This window comes from Protopterus annectens, chromosome 16.part0, assembly GCF_019279795.1.
Source record: "Protopterus annectens isolate FY-2018-M chromosome 16.part0, PAN1.0, whole genome shotgun sequence".
Classification (NCBI taxonomy): domain Eukaryota; kingdom Metazoa; phylum Chordata; order Ceratodontiformes; family Protopteridae; genus Protopterus; species Protopterus annectens.
Genome location: NC_056750.1, coordinates 590,617,747 through 590,638,688, shown reverse-complemented (window position 1 = coordinate 590,638,688; position 20,942 = coordinate 590,617,747). Strand labels below are relative to the sequence as shown.

Sequence of the window (20,942 nt, the reverse complement as noted above, 5' to 3'; positions counted from 1 at the left end):
TAATCAAACACATACTTTTAAATTCAGGGCCATTGACCAAGTTATTCTGGACATCAGGGGGCTGGACCCACTTCTTTATTATTACAAACACTTGAATTGATGTGGCAAATTCATTTAAATGCTTGTTGCTACCCAGGATTAAAGAAGATGTGTTCTATTTTATGTCTTTTAAAACTAAAGAGTTTAAGATAAAGGGTACATATTTGCCTACATATACAAAAAAAGAGTGAAGGTAACACTTTAACTTGTTATAGTGCTGTCACAAGAATTTTGTTGTTCTGCTGCTATGTATTTTGAATTTTTTATTATTTCTAGTTGAAGTAATTTTAAATGTTTTCAAGCACACAGAGGGTTAAATGTTTGGAGGGAAGTGTGTAGCTATTACCCTACTTTGATCATGTGACTTTTTTGAAGTTGTACTTAAGTAGGGATGTTTTTAGACATTTTTATCTGAAGTAGTCCTGGTTACTAAGCGGACGAAAAGCACTTCATTGAATAAATCCTGCATGGACTACTCCTTTGGTTGCTTTTGTTGCTTTCTTTTGTGCATCTGAAAGCTACCACATAAATATGGTTTGACAGGGACAAGTGTACACCCTAACTCATCTGCTACCTACAATGCACTTCTCTCACCCGTATGTGTCAGTATTGTAGGAAGCCGGACCACCTCTATTTCTCCTATGACGAGTGAACTGGCATTGGCTGCTCTCATCTCCTGACCAGCTCTTCCAGAAAGTGAACTAACTGCCCTCAGGCCATTGCAGGACTCTATACCACTAAGCCAGGCATCACTTCTGCTGCTGTCAGACTACAAATTATAAGTCTATTCTCCTTTCTTCTCAGTTTGAGCATTACTGCTTCAATCTAAAATATGTCAATTGGCTTCCATTAAAATACAGGGCTGACGTTTTCATTCTCTTTCTTAACTTTCACATTTTTATCTCTCTTTTATTGCCCTATCCTCGCCTCCTCTCTAAAATCTGCTTCTCTTCTCCATAACTTAAGGCCTTGTTTTCTAATAATGATCTAATTCTGCACTGTCCTACATCTTGTGTTAAGAGGCAAAACATTCACTTTCCTTAGAACATCATCCTGGGATACACTGCCCCGGTATTAGAATGCAGATGGTATAAATGTTATCTTTCTTTCTTTTAATGAGATATGGTTTCTTCATAATATGCTGCTATTACAAAATCAAAAACATTTGTGAATGTTGTGTGTATCATACTAGCTCTCAAACACAATTTGTGGTACTCATTTCTCTCTCCTCCTGCATCTCCAGTTCTCTGTTAAAAATGCTGAGTGAACCGAGCAATAGTACAATAATGCAGGTATTTGCTTAATGAGGCTTTAACTCTCTTGTGTCTGGAAATTACTGTTAATATCTTGCTAAATAAGACTACAGTTTAAATTCCTTTACTTACACCTGCAATTCTTAGTCATGCACAAATATGCTTTTCCACTGATGCATGCAATCTCTTGCTTGTGTGGTTTCTGTAACTTTTAGTACTTCCCAGTGGCAAGTCTGAAACAGATTATTTTGTGATCAGTCCAGTTATTCTGTAAATAAACACTGGGAGCAAATAAAACATCTGCACTCACCTGTGTGACATCCTTGAAAAACTGAGTGGAGTCTCCTAGACCAGCAGTTGACAATACAGGGGCACTAGCTGCTAAAGCCCCTGCTACTATGTTAGGATACCGTATTCTCATGAAGGCACTCAGCATTCCTCCATAGCTGGAATAGAAAAAAAGACAAACATCTGTCAGCATATGATGCTGACTTGCACTGGTAATTAACTACAGCAATTTTACTGGAGTAAGAAATAATCAATTTGCACCATATAACAAAGTCTGTAAAAAAGAGTATATAGTTTTGCAAGTTACTTAACCATAATGGCAGATGTTCAAATAGCACATTATTCCTCTCAAATGGGTCTTATCCTCCAAGGTACCTATAGGTCCAGCCACTCTACAAAGCTCAGGGTCCTTCCTCACAAGCAGTAAATCTGCCCTTAGCAAAACATGACATGCTATTACAAGTGAGGGAAATGCATACATATGTGACAAAATGACAAGAGCTTTCCTGTGCCTTAAGTAGGAGGCTGAAGCCTAGAGCTCTAAATCAAGTCCTGGAAAAAAAAATACAGGGTGGGAAAACAAAACGAGAAAGGATACGCCAACTGCAGCCAAGGAAAGAGAAAACCAAGGGAGACGGAAACAGTGCATATGTACTCCAACAATAATCTATTCAAACATCTACCATTTTGGTAAGTTACCTAAACAACTGTACTATGTTTCTCTTAAGAGCAGTGTGTGTATTCTTCATAAATGAGACCATTCCCAAAGTTAAAGCAGTACAGGTGGAGTGAGTTAAACCAGAGTCCAGGATGCTCTGCAGAACTTTGACAAATATAGTTCTGGCTCTACAAAAATTACCCAGTTTATAATGTTTGATAAATGTATGAACAGAGGACCAAGTGTCAGCTTCCAGGATAGATCTGGTGTCTACATCTTTCAAAAATGCTCCTGAGGTAGTAACTGCCCAAGCAGAATGAGCCTTTGCATTTTGGAAGGGTCTTGTTACAGCAAGAATAACAGTTGAATGGAAAAAGAAAACCATCTGGACACTAGCTGTTCCTTTTTCTTCTCATCATAAAAGACAAAGTTGATTTGCTTTTCTTAAATCTTTAATTCTACCCAAACTAAATCTGAGTTGTCTGTCTACATCTAAGCAATACAGACTTCTCCCTTATTTTGAGGATTAGGGTAAAACAAGGGAGTAGAATTGTTTGACAGACTTTATCCTTCCTCAGTTCTGAGGGTCAGAGTTCATCAAAGTACAAGGAACGATATTCATCCAACTTTTTCTATCTCGTGCTACTACACTGCAATCCACCAGTGACATTCCAGTCCATTCTTTAACATCTGTTCACTTTCCTTTCTGTCACTCTCAAGCTTTTTCCTGTAAATTTGCATTGTTAAAATAACAGAGTTTTCCTTCTTTCCTTCTATCATGCTTGACAGAAATTAAGATATTTTTGTCACACTCACGTAGCACTCAGGATCGATTAACTTAAACAATTTTCTGTCTACGTAGCCCTCAAACTGTTGAAATACCCACGCATCTCAAAGGCTTCTATATTTCTGAAGTGCATCTCAAAGGCCTCTATATTTTTGAAGTCCACCTTCTTGAGTGCTTACTCTCACACCCATACACTGCAACTGGACAAGGCTAATGTTTTGAGCAGTCTCAGCTTGGTATCTTTCTTTGGGTCTACTTCACATAAATCGAACATCCAAATGTTTGACTTTCATATGGCCGAGGCCATATGATCGAACATTTGAATGTTCGAAAATGTGAAAAAAAAAAAAAAAAAAAATTAAACAGTCCTAGCAGGGGGGCAAGCCCCCCCCGCACCCCCCCACACCCCCTCGCTATTTAAATATACCAACCCCAAGATCGCACTACATTGCGGTAAAGGGAAATCTTCCAGTTCCGCACTCTATGGAGATCCTCATTCAAACCTTTCAAACTTTAAAAAGTTCGATCATATGGTCTCGGCCATATGAAAGTCAAGCTTTTAAAAGTTCGACCATCTGAAGGGGATCCCTTTCTTTAGACTGTGATCTTTCCAAAGCTGAATGAACTAACTGATGTTCAATCTAGCCACATCTAACCTGGCCAAAATTTTCTTGCTACAGTAAAATGTTTTGGTTTACACCAAAATCTAGGTGTATAAAAGAAGTCACTTGCTCCAAGATGAATTCCATGACAACATTTGTGGGAAGATTTTATCTTTGTCCAAGTTATTGCCATATTTTTGTTTTTCACAGTACTTCTTTCAAGGGCAGCCTCTCTTGAGACTTCACCTCAGTTTGGTAGGGCTGCTCAGAGTTTCGCGACCTTAGCCAGAAATCTGGATTGAATGTGAATTAAATCCAAGCCATCCACTGTTTTTAACAAAAAAGTATATTTAAGGTTGCATTGCACTTTTTGAAATGCAATTTTGCTTAATTTCTGCTGTTTTTACTGCTTTGACTGTTTTTATTCTTTACTTTAAATATTTAATACTTCTGCATTTCTTAGCATAGTTTAGATTCAGACTTGCTGAATTGAGACTGTTTGGTTTGACTGAAGCACTAAAATCAGCCATCTTACATAAAGAGGGCCTCCCTGCACCCTTGTAGCAGAAGTGTGTTGGTCAGAACCCATCAGAATCAGGGATTACTGGAAAAAGGCTCAGTACTGGGCTCTCCCATTGGTTAGTTTTCTTTAAAAACGTTTAACTTCGCTTGTATTTAAGCTCTGGTTTTGTGCATCATGCAACGGTGTTTAGCACTGCCATGTTTAAATGCAAATGCTTAGAAACAGTTTTCCCTAGATATCTGCTAGAGAAACCACCTTAACCCTACTGCCTGTGTGCAATGCAGTTGCCCACTGCTGCCTTGAGAGCAACTCAGCTGCACATTCTGAGGCACTGACGCTGTCTGCACCCCTAGCCCTTTACAAAACAGCAGTTTGTTAGACATGCAGCAAATCCTGGTCCATCTAGTCCATCCCCACTAGTTACTATAATGTATACCTGCCATAATGGAAGGACAGCTTCCCACTTTCTCCAGCCAGCCTGATTGACATGGGCATCTTGTGGCAATGTAGCAAGTGCCTCATGTACACCGACAACCACTTGCTCCTAAAACAAACAAATACAGTATGCGAGAGATGCAACTATACCATGAAATTAGTATCAGTCCTCTCACACAACAATAAACAAGAATTCCAACAGGTTGTCAGCACACTAACTAAAGATCAGAGACCTCTCAAGTGCAAACAAGACACACATACTGGTCTGGTACACCAACATGATCCACCAATACACGTAACACACATATCAATGTCTCAACAATTAAGCCCCTAAGGCAAAACACCTCAAAACCTAATGTTCTCGTCACAGGTGATTCAATGTTGGACTGAACAACTTGAGACGTACCTCTCTGGACTACATGAAGACAGCCATGAGTGAACTCTCAGATTGTGTGGCCCAGGCAGGTATGTGCCTAGCCCTAAGCAGCATTCTACCTTTACCTAAGATGATGCGAAAATACAGAAAAAAATGTTAAGTGTTCAATAACTGGATTTGCTTCTTGGGTCTCTCAAGGGGGATCCAGAATCAGACAGCCTGGGAAGACATGCTTGAAGGTCCACACTGCTTTGTCAGAGATGGCCTTCACCTGTCTCCTCATGGCTTTCAGATACTGGCAAAGATGCTTGCATCCCCCATAGTGCCTTGTTTAGGCAATGTCCAAACAAAACTTCCAACATAAAGAAATCCACTAAAAACAAACTCAACGTCATGCTGCATAATGCTAGGAGCTTAAACAGTAAACTGCACTCCCTGGAAGAACTCCTCACCACCTTGGAAGATGCTGACATCTGTGCAGTCACTGAGAGTTGGTTCAAAGCCACAGAGAGCACCCCAGCCAGCTACAATGCCTTTCACATGTTCAGATCCCAAAACAAGCGTGAAAGAATCAAAGGTGGAGAGGTGTATTCATCTTCATTAAATCCAAATACACCTCGAGACTGGTGAAACAGTGACTCTCTCGAGCCACTCCTGGTCCAAATGATTATAGGTAAAATACCCTTCCACATCATCGCTAGCTACAGGTCCCCACTATGAACCAGGAGAAGCACACTGCATACTTGGACTTGCTACAGTCACTCAGTATACAGCCAAGCACCTTGGTCATGGGAGATTTCAACTTTCCTTTCATCGATTTTAAAACTTACATGAGCACAAACAGGATCGCTAGTGTGTGCTGGACTTTAATTCAAATGCACTGGAAAGTTTAGTCTGCATTCCCACAAGGGAATCAAATGTCCTGGACCTAGTGCTCACTAATATGGGAGGGTCACTGCACTACCCCTGTGTGCTGCCCTCCCAGGTAAGCTGAGACCATAATGCGTCTCATCTGAAGTAAGGATCAAATCTGACACCCCCACAGGAGCAAAAAAAAACTGAAAAATGTCTCCAAAGCAAACTACTTCCTACTAAGCGATGGTATAAAAAGTTTCACAGCCCCTGCCATCATAGCCAACAATAACTCCTATGCAGAAGAGTACACAAATGCCCTAGACAGCCATTAAACAAATGTACTGACTCAGCTGTACCTACCTAACAGGAACAAAAGCAGATGCTCCAGAAAAAACAAGCCACTCTGGTGGACTGTAAGTATAAATAAGTATACAACAAAAGAAAGAAAGTGACATCAAAGAACAGGAAGGAACGTACTCAGAGGAAGAATATCCTCCACACCTTGAACAAGCAAATCAGATATCTTGCAAGTCCTCTAAGGTTAGTTATGAGACTAAATTAGAAACCCTAGCTAAAGAGAGCATAAAACATTCTTTAGCTAAGTCCAAAACCTAAAAGAGAATGCCCAGTTGTATGCCGAACTTATAGTGGATGGTACTACTCACATTGAACCTGAGGAAAATGCCAACCTGCTAACAGAACTGGCAATAACTTCAGCCCCCCCATCTCCACCAGATATACCCCAAAAGCATTCCTGACACCAGTCCTCTACAGAGTATTGCCAAAGAACAGGTCATACAAGCACTTTTTAAGGCCAAAAGCACAGCCTCTATGGGACCAGATAACATCCCAGGCTGCTCACTAAACAATTTAAAATAAGACCTAGTGGAACCACTCAGCACTCTCTAACCATAGCTTGAGCACAGGCTTTGTTCCAGCAGAGTGGAGAACAGAACAATAATCCCATTGCACAAATGGGGTCCATCAACTGACCCTGGGAACTATCGACTCATAAGCCTCACCAGCCTTATCTGCAAGGCCATGGAAAGAATCAACATAGACCTTATCCACAGGGACAAAGGCGACCTTCAAACTCTTGACCCAACCCAGTTTGGCTTTGTCAAGGGTAGATCTTGCTGACTGAACCTGGTGGACTTGTTTGAGAATGTCACCAAAGCCCTGGATGAGGAAAAAGCAGCACATACCGCCTATCTCGAGCCAAAGCTTCTGACACAATCTCCCACTCAGGTATCATTGAGAAACTCTCCCAGCTGGGGCTTAACCCATACATTACTAGATGGGTAGCCAACTGGCTCACTGACAGAATGCACACCGTCAAAGTTGGGGAATATAACCTCCACCTGTAAACCAATTACCAGTGAGATACCATAAGGATCCATGCTGGCCCTCTACTGTTTGGAATCTATTTCTATGAAATCCAGGCGAATATTGATGGCCTGTGGCCCAATACGTTTGCAGATGACTGTAAACTGGGCACAATCAGAGTTCGCCAACGATGTTAACATATTACAGAAGGGGCTGACTCAGACAAATGATTGGTGTCAAAGTCAAGGACTAAAATTTAACGCAAAAAAAATGCCTTATTATCCCCTTCAGCAAAGAAGCAGCCCCTGCTAAGTATGATACAGATAGCACCCCCCCCCCCCCCAAGCTCAAACCCAGTGGTGCAAAACTTGGGAACACAGGTTGATAGCAATCTAAATTTCGATCATCGTGCATCCATAGTGGAAAAAAAAAGCCTTCTACAGTGTGCGTCTCATAAATAAGGGCATTGCATCCAAGACTAAGGAGGTTACAACTTCGCTGTACTCGACCCATATCAGACCACTAACTGGGTGCAATGCTCCCTTCTGTATGTACCTTAGCAAACACCTGCAGCAACTGTAGAGACCACAGAGGTTTCTAACCAAGAGAATCCAGGGCCTCCAAAACATGACCTACATGAAAAGACTGAAAGCCCTGTCACTGTACTCTGTATCATACAGACTGTTGAGAGGTGACCTGTGCCTGGCCTACAGAGCAGTCTCTGACTCTGCCCTAATGGAAATGCTGCACATTCACAAATCAAATGGGACACAAATAACTTACTCTAGGGATCTCAACCTACCCTGCGACATTAACAGAACATGTTGGACAGAGAGAGCTACATCTCCCAGCAATTGACACTTCTCTGGAATAAACTCCCGCTCCATGTGAAGCAGAGCTCCTCAATGACCCTGTTTAAGAGCAACCCTGACAACTGGATGGGTGAACGTAAATTCACCCCAGGGGTGGCACCTATGTCCCTCATGGGTAGGGGCAGTCTGCAGTCTGTGCTGATCATAGAATCGCTCTAACAATGACCATTTAGCTATGGTCAATAAGAGTACTCGGGTTTTTACACAACTATGCTTGTAAAGGCCCTTGGTCCATTAGCGTAGTAACCTCCTATGAACCTATGAATTATCTACTACCTACTCTAAAATCTTCAGGACAGGACAATATCATCTGCATACTATAAACAATTAGTACTCCTACCATTTATTTGAAAAATGTACTGCAAACAATTCATCCACATAATTTTGCATCACTTCTTCATTATACAGAAATTTTTGGTTTAAGGTCAATTCAAAAACTCCCACTAGCAAGAATGAGAGGTTGGTTCTCGTACATTGCCATGTCCTTGTGTGAAACAAAGAAATGCTGAATACACACATGGGCCTGTAATGCAGATAGCCTTCTACTAGAAGGGCCTGTACTGCAGACACCCTTCTAGTACAGAGTTTAAAGCTACCAACAAAAAGAGGTGGCTGCACACTGATCAGCAGCTGAACCTCAGCTCTACCAGTGCAAAAACAGAAACTGTGAAAAAAAAAAGTACCACTGAAAATTGTTTTTTTTTTTTTGGTAAAATTCAGTTACAGACTAGAAAATACACTGCCTGTATGCCAGCAAAGACGGAATTTGGAAAACCTAAAAGAAAATCAACCAGAAAAGGTAGAGAGAAAAAAATGGCTGGGAAGGATTCTGCAGCTGGTCAGCAAAAAGCAGTTTGAGCTTCTGCTTGGGTTCAAGAGATGGCTTTTAGCAATTCAGAGGGGAAAAAACAAATGCACTCCAAGGGGATTAAAATAAATGAAACACTGAAGGAATATATAAATTCAAACAAAACGCTAAAAAAATAGAAGCTTTAATTAGCCATTCAGACGAACTGATACAAAAACTGCAAAAAATCAGATGACAAGAGTTAAAAGCTGGCTGAATGAGGTTTCTCAAGAAGAACTGTTTAAAAAAAATACTAGAGTGAGAAGATGGAGTGCGTAGAGAAAACCTGAGATTTTCTGCTGTACCAGAGAAACTGGAAGGAAAACACTGCACTAATGTTACAAAAGCACAAAAACAACTGGACTGGTGTTTCACTGCAGAATTTGTAAACTGAAAGTCACATCAAGTGTATGGTCCAAACCTGGCTATGAGAAAGCAACCAAAACCTATTATTAGTAAAGATGCAATCATACGAGCAGAAGGAGTAAATCCTGACAATACTGTGACAGAGCGACATAGTATTACAAATTAGAGACTGAAGAGTTTGCGGAAAATAATTATTCACTGTACACCAGGCAGAAGAGAGGCAAATTTACTCTAGTAATTAGGGAATATTGAGAGGCAGGTGAAAGATTCAAACTTCTGTATCCAGCTATCTTCAGAAAGTTTTTTCCTGGAAGATCAAAGCCATTGTTTGAAGCAGAACAGGCTACAGAGGAAATAAAGTTTATTTATCAAAAAAAGTGAGTCAGCAAACAGAAGGGGACTCTGCTTTTCACTCTTCTCATGGTAAGGTTAATAGAGAGACCATCAGTGAAACCTTTTCCAGTGTTCCAAAGGAAAAGCTTGACAGACAGAAAAAAGAACAGGAGTTAACTGGAAGAATCAGCAGTACCTTGAATTTGAACCAGAGTCTGGTGTTGGGAGATGGAGATGAACAGGAAAACCACCAGCATCTCTGAAATTAGAAATTGTATACTATAAGGCATCTCATAGCATTTTTGAAATATGGATTTGCAAGAAAAAGTGGCTGAAAAAGACTGGACTTTTGTTGACTTTGTTAAACTTGTGGGTGGACTGCAAAATGTAAATCCTGCTTTATATCATTAATGATTAGGAGGACACTAAAAAGGGCAAAACTAAGTAAAACAATTAGTATTTGTATAAAACATTTCATGATATAAATTGCATGTTATATACAGTAAAACAGTTTTGTGTAGTGTGCAGTCAGGGGTACTTTAAAAAGTGGTCTTTTCAGAGACTGTTGCATGTGTTAAAGATGGTGTACCTTCATGTGTGCGTATTGCACATGGGTGAACAGCAATTGTCCAAAAGGCCATTTGCAAAGACCGAACGGAAAAAGGTTTGCATGTGCAATGAGCGAATGCACAGTGACATTCGCTCATTGCACATTCGACATTGTGGGGCAGATTGCACTATAGTGGGGATCGGAAAATGGTCCCTCTCCCCACTATACTGCGATCTCAGAGTTAGAATATTAAAGTAGGGGTGGTGTGGGGGTGCAGGGGGGCTTGCCCCCCTGCTTTACACTTCATTTGTTTTTTTCCTTCAATAGTTATGTTCGAAAATCTGCAAATCTGCTTTTCGATTTGCTGATTTTCGAACATATGGAATTGTCGCTGTTCTGACTTTCGTGGCTAAGATTCGCTCATATGAGCAATGGCACCACTGTGATTTGGTTTTATAAAGGTAAACTGTTAAAGGTATTAAAGTAAAAAGTACTTTTTAGTTGTAGGAAATAAAAGTTATGCAGCATAACAAGAGAAAAAACTCTTAACGAAAGCAAGTTTAATGTACATATTTTGTGATTTTGGGCTGCTGGGTTAGGGGTGGGGTGTAAAAGTGTATTGATTATATCATATGTAGAGTTAGGACATTTTGTCTTATTTTGCAAGAGCAAATGCCTATACAACTGCCTTTGGCTTAAACTGTAAACAGCTGTTCTTATAAGCAAATAGGTTTTAAAAATAAGACAAAATGATGAAAACAACAAAAATATTAAGTTTCTTACAACTGCAAAGACATTAGCTTGTTTATTTTCCACTGGCAAATGTCCAGTGGAGTTGAGATGTCTGCAGCTTAGGGCAGCTGTGCATTCTTTTCTAAGTGAAATTTACAGATTCATTGCTGAGTATACTTCCACAGAGACAAGCTGTCTGCAGGTGCAAACAGTTAAACTTGAGAACTACTGTTTGCTGAAGAGAAATGCAAAATTTAAAGGTACAATGGCAAGCACAGTGACAAAACTGTGTTTGAAATTATGGGAAGTAAGAGGCAACAACCTCCCTAGCAGCCTTAATACTTTAATGCACAATTTATAAAAAGCCAGTGCACTTTTTCTTAGGGCTAAAAGTTAAAGTTTTCTGAAAGCATACAAACTTTTTCATATCTGGGAGGGGGGGGTACAAACAGCGATCAGTGTAAGTGGGAGCAGTCTGTAGCATCCACTTTAGTATGTGTAACCTTAATTTTAGGTTAGATAATGCCAGTAGGTGCAGCCATCAATTTGGGGCAATTGTTCCCTTTTGGAGGGTTAAACTTCATGTTCTGAAGATGTACTTAGTTTTGTGTGCTTGTTCCAAGATAACAGGGGATGGAGTGTTTTGTATTTAGTTTTTTTTTTTTGTCTGAGGGTTTTCATTAAAACAAAAGGTCATGAAAATGTGACATAGGTACAAATAGAGATGAGACAACTATATAAAGGATCAGCTGTCCAACATTAGTATATGCATGTTAACACAAAAGCTGGAAATACACATTCAAAAAACTTGTCATGTATAATAGGTACGAACAATTCCATTTTATCATGATGGCTTATCCTGCTCATATTATCTTGGAATGTGAGTGGCCTTACAGTTATAGGTAGAAAGGAAAGAGTATTTAATTATATTAAGAAGCACACAGTACAAATAGCAATGCTGAAGGAGACACATTTGGAAAGAAATGATGTGAATTTGAAAAAGAGAGGATTTCGTAATGGGTATTCAGCAGATCATCATGAAGACAGCAGCAAATGTAGAGTGCTAAACAGAAAATAAGGAAGCATCTAGATAACATGCATTAGTTTAGAAAGATTGCAGTTGCGCAACTATTTTTAATGACTCCAGAGGACAAAAACTTTTAGCACAGTGATTTAGGCAACAAAGTGGAAAGGGTTGTCGCCAAACTTGGGGAACTCGTAGCAAGAAAAATAACCAGAGATCCTGTACAGGTTTGAAAGATATTTCAGAAATTTTATGAAAATTTGCATAATGCAGAGACATGTGGAAGTCAAGAAAGAGTACAAATGGAAATATTTATAGAAGACTTAATTTTTCCAAGGTGAGAGGAAGATGAGAGGCTCAACAACTAACAGTTAACATAGGAGGTGATGAGATCAAAACAGTGAGGTATAATCAATCTTCAGGAAAGTCTCCAGGAACAGATGGTATTCCTGTGGAAGTCTGGAAATTAGGAGGAAAGAACGTGATAAAGATCTGGAAGATTTTGTTTTAACAATTTTAAAAGGAGGGAAAGCACCATCTTATTAGAAAGCTGAAGTGGGTATGTTACATAAAATTGGGAAAGACCTTAAGACACAGCTTCATATAGACCCACTTCAATTTTAAATCACGACTATAAAGTGATTATGTCAATATTAGCTAAAAGAATGGCAAAGATGTTGCCAAAATTGATGGATGCAAACCATATGGTTTTGTGGAGGGGAGGCAAATATTTGATAACATTAATAGAATGATGATGACCCAGAGGGAAGCAAAATGTAAGAAAATACCTCTGTTGTTAGCGGGTCTTGATGCAAAGAAAGCATTTGACAAAGTAAGCAGGGGATTTTATAAATAGGACACTGGAGACAATTCCATTAGCCAATAAAATAAAGGTTAATTAGAAGATATATGAAGGATTGGAGGTTACAATTAAATTGGGAGGGTTTAAGTAGAGGAAACAGGCAGGGGTGCCCTCTTTCCCCTTTGCTTTATATTTAGAGCCACTGACAGAGAAAATAAGGGCCTCAAACACATGGACATAATTGGTATGGTAATCAAGAAAAGTTGCCTTAATTTGCAGATTATATTATTTTATACCCAATAAATCCAGAAAAGGACACCTCAGTGCAGTCTAACATTTTGAGACAGTTTCATATCTTTTCATGACATAAAATGAATAAAGATAAAATGAAGACTATAACCATAAATTATGTACCCGATCACAAATTGGATCAGCACTACCTACATTTATGGGGGCATGTTAAGATAATGTATTTAGGAGTATAGATTAAAAAGGATTCTGTTAAGGCAGTTAAGGATATGTAGGAAGAGGCTGAACAAAAGAGAATACAAAAATCGAGGAAGTAGAAACTCTTACTTATGGATATGGATAGTGAGATACAAGTAATAAAAATGTTTTAGTCCCTTTAGTTTTGTATACAGGTCTAGTTTTATCATAGTTCATCGGTATATATTGGGCTAACGACCACTAGGGCCTTTATAAGCTTAGCCATGCCATATAAATGTGGCCCACAAATTTGATTTATACAGGTGGTGATTTACAAACTACTTCTGTCCATCAGAGACATAGGAGCCAGACCAGGGGTGAATTTCCAATTACCCATCCATTGGTCCAAGTTGCACTTAAAAAGGAATAGAGGGGGAACTCTGCTTCACATTGTTGGGGAGTCTGTTCCAAAGAATGGTAATTCTCCAAGAAACTTATCTGCCTCTCCGACATGTCCTATTTATGTTACATGCAAAATGTAGTTCTTTTAACATAGTAGTTTGGATGCCATTTGTTTTGCAGATGTGCAAAATGTTCATCAAAACAGGGTCCAGGGATGCCCTGTATGCCAGGCAAAGATCACCTCTCAGACGTCTGCATGATACCAAGAAAACAGAAAGGTCTTTATGGTGATCAGTGTAGGACATTGTGTATACTCCCCATATTCTTTTTGTAAGGAACCTTTGTGAATGTTCCACTTGCTGCATGTGTCTGGTCAGGTACATACCCAAAGTTGGTATTATACTCTATGACAGGTCTGACGAGGGCTGAGTACAGTGGTAGGATGACCTCTCTGAACCTAGATGTCAAGCCTTTGCTTATAAGTTGGGCAACACAGAAGGATTTTCTTACTACCTTGGATACGTGCTGGTCAAAGGCTAGGCTATCATCTACATTTGTTCCCGGCTCTCTTGCTAGTGACTCAACTTTTAAGGGTGTTTTATTGATGACGTAATTACCCGGGGTGGTAGAATTCCCAAAAGTTACTATATTGTATTTCTTAGTATTGAGTTTTAAGCCATGACTTTGGGACCAAGCGTTTAGGTTCATAGGAGGGTACTAGGCTATCGGCCCTAGGGCCTATATAAGCCTAGCCAAAAATGTACCCTGGCTTTCACCACCCAAGAAAACTATTTTCCTGTGCCCCTGTCACGCAGAGCCACAGAAGTGATCCCCGGGGTGAATTTCCTATCTCCCATCCGATCAAGATTTTTCTTGAAGAGTGCTAATGAGGAGCTCTGTTTGACATAGATAGGTAGTCTGTTCCAGAGTATGGGAAGTCTCTGGGACAGGAATCTATCCCTCCAGCATGTTGTTTATTGTGGTGACAAGGTTTAGGTCCCTAGAGTGTGTAGCTCAGAGGGATATGTGCTGGTCTGAATTAGACCTTCCTGAATGGTTTTCTCATCTTGAGGGATTCAATGACTGCTTCCACTTTGCAATCATCTGCCAACTTGGTCAGCCAAAGGCCTCTGACATTAGCTTTGACATCTGAGAAGATGATGATGCCAAAGAGGAGTGAGCCCAGCATACAGCTCTGGGGGAAATCCACTGGTGACCAGCCTCTCTGTGGAGGTGGCATCACCGATTCTAAACTCCTGGGTACTTTCAGTGAGCCAACTAGCTATCCAGCATGGTAGAAAGGGGTTTATACCTTGTTTCATAAGTTTGTTGACAATGCTTGAATGGCTTACTGTATCAAATGCTTTAGCCAAATCCAGGTAGGCAATATGCACCATTTTCCCCTCATCCATTCCCTTAGTGACCTTTTCAAAGAAGTCCACCAGATTAAGCAAGCATAACCTTTGTTTGACAAAGCCAAACTAGAATGGATCGAGTGTCTGGAGGTCTCGTATGTCCTTGTTGATCATTTCCATGATAATTCTTTCCATGGCTTTACAAATAAGACTACTCAGACTAAAGGGTATGTAGTTTCCAGAATCTGTTGAAGGTCCTCCCTTATGAAGCGTGATGACCATTGCAGTACTTAATTCACGTGGCACAAAGCCTTTTTTAAGACTATAGTTAAATAACAAATCCAGGGATCCTGATAAGTCATATTTTAGACTATTCAGGAGGCATCCTTGGATGTTATCGGGGCCCACTGAGGCAATGTTCTTGGCTTTACTGAGTGCAGCCAGTACATGCTTCCTAGTTATAGCTGCAGGGGTTATGTTTGAGGGTATTTTTAAAGTGATGTTTAGGGGTGGGGCGGTAACTTTGGAACTGGATTTGTCTGCAAACAGGTTTGCTATATCACCAGGCTCAGTGAATGTGGCACCATTAACCACAAGTTCAGCACATTGCTGTGTGATGCCACTGAAAGGCCTTATGGTTTTGTCACAACCTGGGAGGCCATCAACCTCACAGCTAGCTTTGCTTGACCTAATTAGCACTCCTAGTTTCTTATTTACTTTGATGAGAGAATTGCTGTCTTTATGAGAATTATCCTTCTTGATTTTTGCCATAATTGTTTTCCTTTTGTTGTTTATCATGTTTAATTTGGGATGCCACCTGGGTGGTTTGCTTCTGGGGGCTAGTCCCAGGCCAAAAGAGAAGTTGTGGACAACAATTAGGGAAACAGGGCAAGAGTCAAGTGGGATAAAGTTGATCATTCCAACAGAAGAAGGTGGTTTAAGTTTTCCTGATCTGAAGGGATGTTTTAGAGCTACATAGTTAAGGCTCATATACATAACACAAGCAAAAGTTAGAATTCAAAGTGGAAAGGGATGATTAAGCAAGGGGGAAGTTCAAGAAATAGAGTGAGTGGGATTTTGGATGCAAAGACTTAAGGAGAAAAATGACACCACAGAATATTACATTCATGAAGCAGCAGAAAGTATTCTATGAATATGAGAATCGAGAAAGGAGATTTTACTAATAGGGACGACAGCAAATAGGGGTACAGAAAATAGACAAGAGGGGGCTGGAATTTACTGGAGACATGGCAAAGGAAGCAAGATACTGGGAGGAAATAACTCAAACAGGAAAGGTAACAGTGTGATGAGGCCAAGAAGACATTTGGACTGCAGGCTAGAGACTGCCTTCCCTACCAGGGCTTGATCTCAGAGTACAGGTAAAGAGAAAGGGATAGGAAGATTGTGTAAGTGAAAGACCTGCTCTAGTGGAGTTCTTAGTAGAATCTAGAACAGTAGCAGCTGTTTAAAAAGGCACAATTAGTAGGGCATACAAAATATTGCACGATAATTGTAAGATTCAATCAGAGAAGGTTAGAAAAAATTGGGAAGCAAGACTGGAAAAGCAATTTACAAGAAAATAATGGGAAGACGTGTATGACTCCCAGGTATGCAACCAAGTCCAGAAGGTTTAGGATCTTTGCTTGGAAGACTCTGCACAGATATTTTTATACCCCAAGCAGACTTCAAAAATATTTCCTCAGGTAGACAGCAAATGTTGGAGGTGTGATGGAGAAGAGGTAACTGGGAATACATGTTTTGGCAGTGCGATGAGATGGTAGATTTTGAGAATTTCCTGCAGACGACTCTGTTATAAATATTGGGAGAGCAAACAGCTTTAGGTAGGGATAGGATTCTTTTGAGCTGAGGTATAGGATCTGAATGGCCTAGAGACAGTAAAGGCCTTATCAAGTTTAAATCTGTTGGCTGCCAAAAAGCAATTACTAGTAATGGAAATCAAGTCTACACCAACTGTATTTGAGGTATTGAATACTATAAAAAAAGATAAAATAACTGGAATAAAATTAAAGTAACAAATTACACAGAAGTAAATGGAAATTGTGGGAAGAATACATGCATAATGTTCAGGAGGAGAAGGGATATAGTTTATCGGAAAGCAGGAATGCAGCAATTTTTTGTAATGTTGGACTGATTAACAGTAAAGAAAATATATGGAAGGTATATTGTATTTAAATGGAAAAAATGTTAACTTTTTTTTTTTATGTTAATAAGAAGTTATGTACTCACCATAAAGTTCCATCTGTGGTGTTCATTTTCATTCCTCAACAGTTCGGTTCAGATCTGAACCTTGGATCCGACTCGGGCATTACTATAGCTCGTGGCAACCTAAAAGTTCTTGAGCTCCTCCCTACCCACAATGCACCAACCACTAACATACCTCAGATCTTGTTTGTTAGATGACAAAAATATTAACATAACATTCCTGACAGAAAAAGCCATTACCTGGAGCTCAAAATAAGGCACAATGGTGCCCTTATGAACTCTTGTTCTTCCAGAAGTCTATCATGACAAAGGATGGGGGTTGGTGGCCAGGGAATTGAAGAATGAAAATGTACAACACAAATGGAATATTATGGTGAGAACATAACTTCTTTATCTGATGTTGTCAATTTTCATTTATTCCTCAACAGTTGGAACAGAGTCCCAAGCTACCTGAAATCTCGGGTGGACTCCAAGGAAGGATATTCCTGAGCACAGTTAAACCAAATGCTGCTCTTCCCCTCGAGACCAGATCTAGTTTGTAATGAGCAACAAAGGTACGAGGATTAGCCTAAGTTGCAGCTGTCCACAGATCATCCATGAAATTCCTAGATGAAAGTACTGACAAAGCTGAAATGGATCTAGATGAGTGGGTTCTTAAAGGTTCTGGTAATGAAACACCCAATTTATTGTAGATAAAGGCTATGCAGTTGGTAAGCCACCTTGCCAGAGTTACTTTTGTAACTAATATACCAATTTTGGATTCCAACAAAGGAAATAAATAGTTGATCAGATTTTCTAACCTCTTTTTGTTCCATGTAAGTAGAAACATAATTGCCTATGAACATCTAACAAATGCAACATGTACTCTCCCTTGTTCTCAAATCCTGGAAAGACAAGCAGATTAATGGACTGGTTGATGTTGGATTCTGACACCACTTTAGGAAGGAAAGAAGGGTTGGATCGTAATATTACTCTATCCCTATGAAAAAACAAGTAGGGAGGTTAAGAGGACAATGCTTGAAGTTCAGAAATTCTTCTAGCAGAGGTAACAGCTACTAGAAAGACAGTTTTTCAGGTCAGAAACTTAAGATCACATTTTGTTGCTGGTTCAAAGGGGGAATGAATTAAGACCTGCAGTACTAAATCCAAGTCTCATGGTGGAGTATGGTCTTTATATGGTGGTCTCAACAGAAGACTGCTTCTTAAGGCCTTACAAAGCTTTGATGACGCTAAGGAAGAATTCTCAAATCCAATATGGAAGTTAGATTGCTGCTAACTGAACTTTAATTGTCGAGGAGCTAGCTCTTTCATTGAAAGTTGTTGCTAAAAAAGCAGGGACACTTTGTACAGGGGCTGAATAAGGGTCAATATGTTTTTGATTAACCCAAGTAACACATCTCTTCCATTTACTTCTGTAAAGTTTTCTCTTAGAAGCTTTATGTGAAGACAAAAGTATATGACAGATAGGGGATGATGGCATAGGTTATCTGACTATTAACTGAAGTGGAGAAACCACTCTGTCAGATTTAGGTTTGAGATATCCAGGAGAATCGGTTAAGACAGGAGGGCTGGAGCTGGATCCAGAATCCAAGGTGGATAACGTAGATGAGGCCAAAGAAAAGGGAAACAAATCTATCAAGGCTAGTAAAGTGCAGCAAGGACTACTTTGCTCTTCAACCGGGCAGCTTTCTGTAGGAATTTGGGAATTGGGGGGGGGGTTAAAGGGTAGGCATAGAGAAGACCGGGGGGGGCAATCGTGGAGTAGTGTCCCTTGGTAATTCCCCCTGTGGAGGGATCAAGGCAAAGAAGCTGCTGCACTTGTTTAGGGGAGAAGCAGATTGTCATTTTCATGTTCCGAGACCACTTGTGAGGTAGTATGCTTCCTTGGCATGTGCACTGCTATCAGAAAAGGGTTTGAAGAAATCGCCCACTGCCACACTCTGAGGGCTTCTTGACATAAGGTGTAAGACCTGGTTCCCCCTTGCTTGTTGATACACCAGTCTACAGACATGTCTGTGAATCGCAATAGTCCCGAAAGAGAGAGTGTCTTTGAAGTCCTGCAATACTAAGAGCACTGCTCATATTTCCAGGACACTGATGTGTGTAATGCCCTCTTTAGAGGACCAAGTGCTTTGTACCCTTTTCCCCAGGAAGTGCCCCCCACCCAATCTGTGATGCTTCTATGGTCACTATGGCCTTGAGCTGAGGGAGAATGAAAGGACGGCCTTGTAGAACCTGATCCAATCAAATCCACCACCAAAGAGGTTTCTTGCATGCTGAGCAATTTTTACTTGGGCATATTCGTTGATAAATAATCGACCACTGTGTTACTAGCATCCACTGAAGAGTTCTCATATGAAATATTGCCAAAGGAACTAAAATTATGGTGGCTGACTGACCCTCAGGGGCTTAAAGAATCAACCTGGCTGAAATTTTGTTACTTTGAACTATTTTCCTAATTTATTCCACCCCAAAGAACAACAAGCTGGCCAGTATTACCAATTCTTTTTTGTATTTATTAAAATAAACAGATAAGTTAGCAGCAGTCAGCAAAAACACACTTCTCTAGCACCTTGGCTGATTAAGCCTTTACAGAAAGGGAATACATTTTTCCTAATCTGATGGTTTGCACTCTTGCAAGGGGAAGAGAAGCTGCTACTGATACCGTGTTGAAAACTGTTCTTATAAACTCCAGTATCTGAGAAGGTTCTGAGATTTGCTGAAATTTATAATTCTCAGAATGCAGCAAGTTTGGACTGCCTTAGCTCTTGCTCTTATAAGTAGATGCCTGTTTCGGGCAGTAATGAGCTAGTCGTCTAGATATGGAAGCACATGTAATGCCTGCAATCTCAAATGAGCTGCTACCATTGCCATGCATTTGGCCAACACCCTGGGGGGCTTTGGTGGGACCAAAGGGCAGGGCTCTGAACTGGTAATGACTCGCCCCCAGCTCGAAGCGTTAAGTACCTTCTGGACTGTCTGCTCATTTTTATGCGATAGCTTGTGTCTTGAAGGTCTACAGAGCACATCCAGTCATTCTTGCCCAAAAAGGGCAAACTGAAGCATGACCATCTGAAACTTTGTGTGTTGAACCGATTTGTTCAAGTTGCTGAGATCCAAAATCTGTCTTCAGTTCCCTGTTTTCTTTGGCACTAAAAATAATCTCGAGTAAGCTCCAGATTTTATCTGGTCTGGTGAGTTCTCTTGGGCGACTCCTTTTTCTAGCAGCTTTTGTATTTCTAGTGCTGATGCTTTCCTCGGACTGGCTGGAACACATGGGAATTTTCTTGAGGATGGAGGAGAAAGGAAAAATGGAATTATATAACCTCTGGAAATTATCCTCTGCACCCAGGTGTTTGTGATATCTAACCAGGCTTTCTGGTGCAGGGATAAATGACCCCCAACTGCAACCAGAGGTGGGCAACTGGGCCTCCTTTCAGGAGTGCTGACAGGGCCTGTTAGAGAAAGAAATCTTGGATCCCTGGTTCTGCAGGCCTCCTCTGTCACATAGGTGGCATCTTCCGTTGGAGCTCCCCCCTCTGCCTCGGGGGGGAACTTTCTCCACATGGATCACTGAATAGACACAGAGATTGCTTGAACCACATCTTTTGAACACCTCGCTGATTCCTGGAAAAGATAACGGGTTCTTTGAGAAGTAAAAAAAAAAAAACATACAGCAAAAGCAAATAGGGTCTTCCCATCTTTCTCACACCTGTAGTGTAGTGTCCTTCACCTTGGAGCCAAATAACTAACTTCCTTCGAAAGCAGCATTGACGAAGGATGACTTGAAGGGCTCCGCAAAAACACACAGGTGCATCCAGGCACGTCTCCTGATGAACATCTCCAAACTCACCACTCTTGAGTTTCC

General features: G+C 40.4%; 1 protein-coding gene across 2 annotated transcripts in view; it reads right to left on the bottom strand.

The window, feature by feature from the left end:
- Nucleotides 1-20,942, bottom strand: part of DPP7 (dipeptidyl peptidase 7) — a 2,619,404-nt gene that overhangs the window by 1,975,717 nt on the left and 622,745 nt on the right. For both annotated transcript variants that reach the window (XM_044058506.1, XM_044058507.1), the window contains exon 4: nucleotides 1,603-1,738. In XM_044058506.1, coding sequence (XP_043914441.1) covers nucleotides 1,603-1,738 — 136 coding nt within the window. The remainder of the gene's footprint in view (nucleotides 1-1,602; nucleotides 1,739-20,942) is intronic.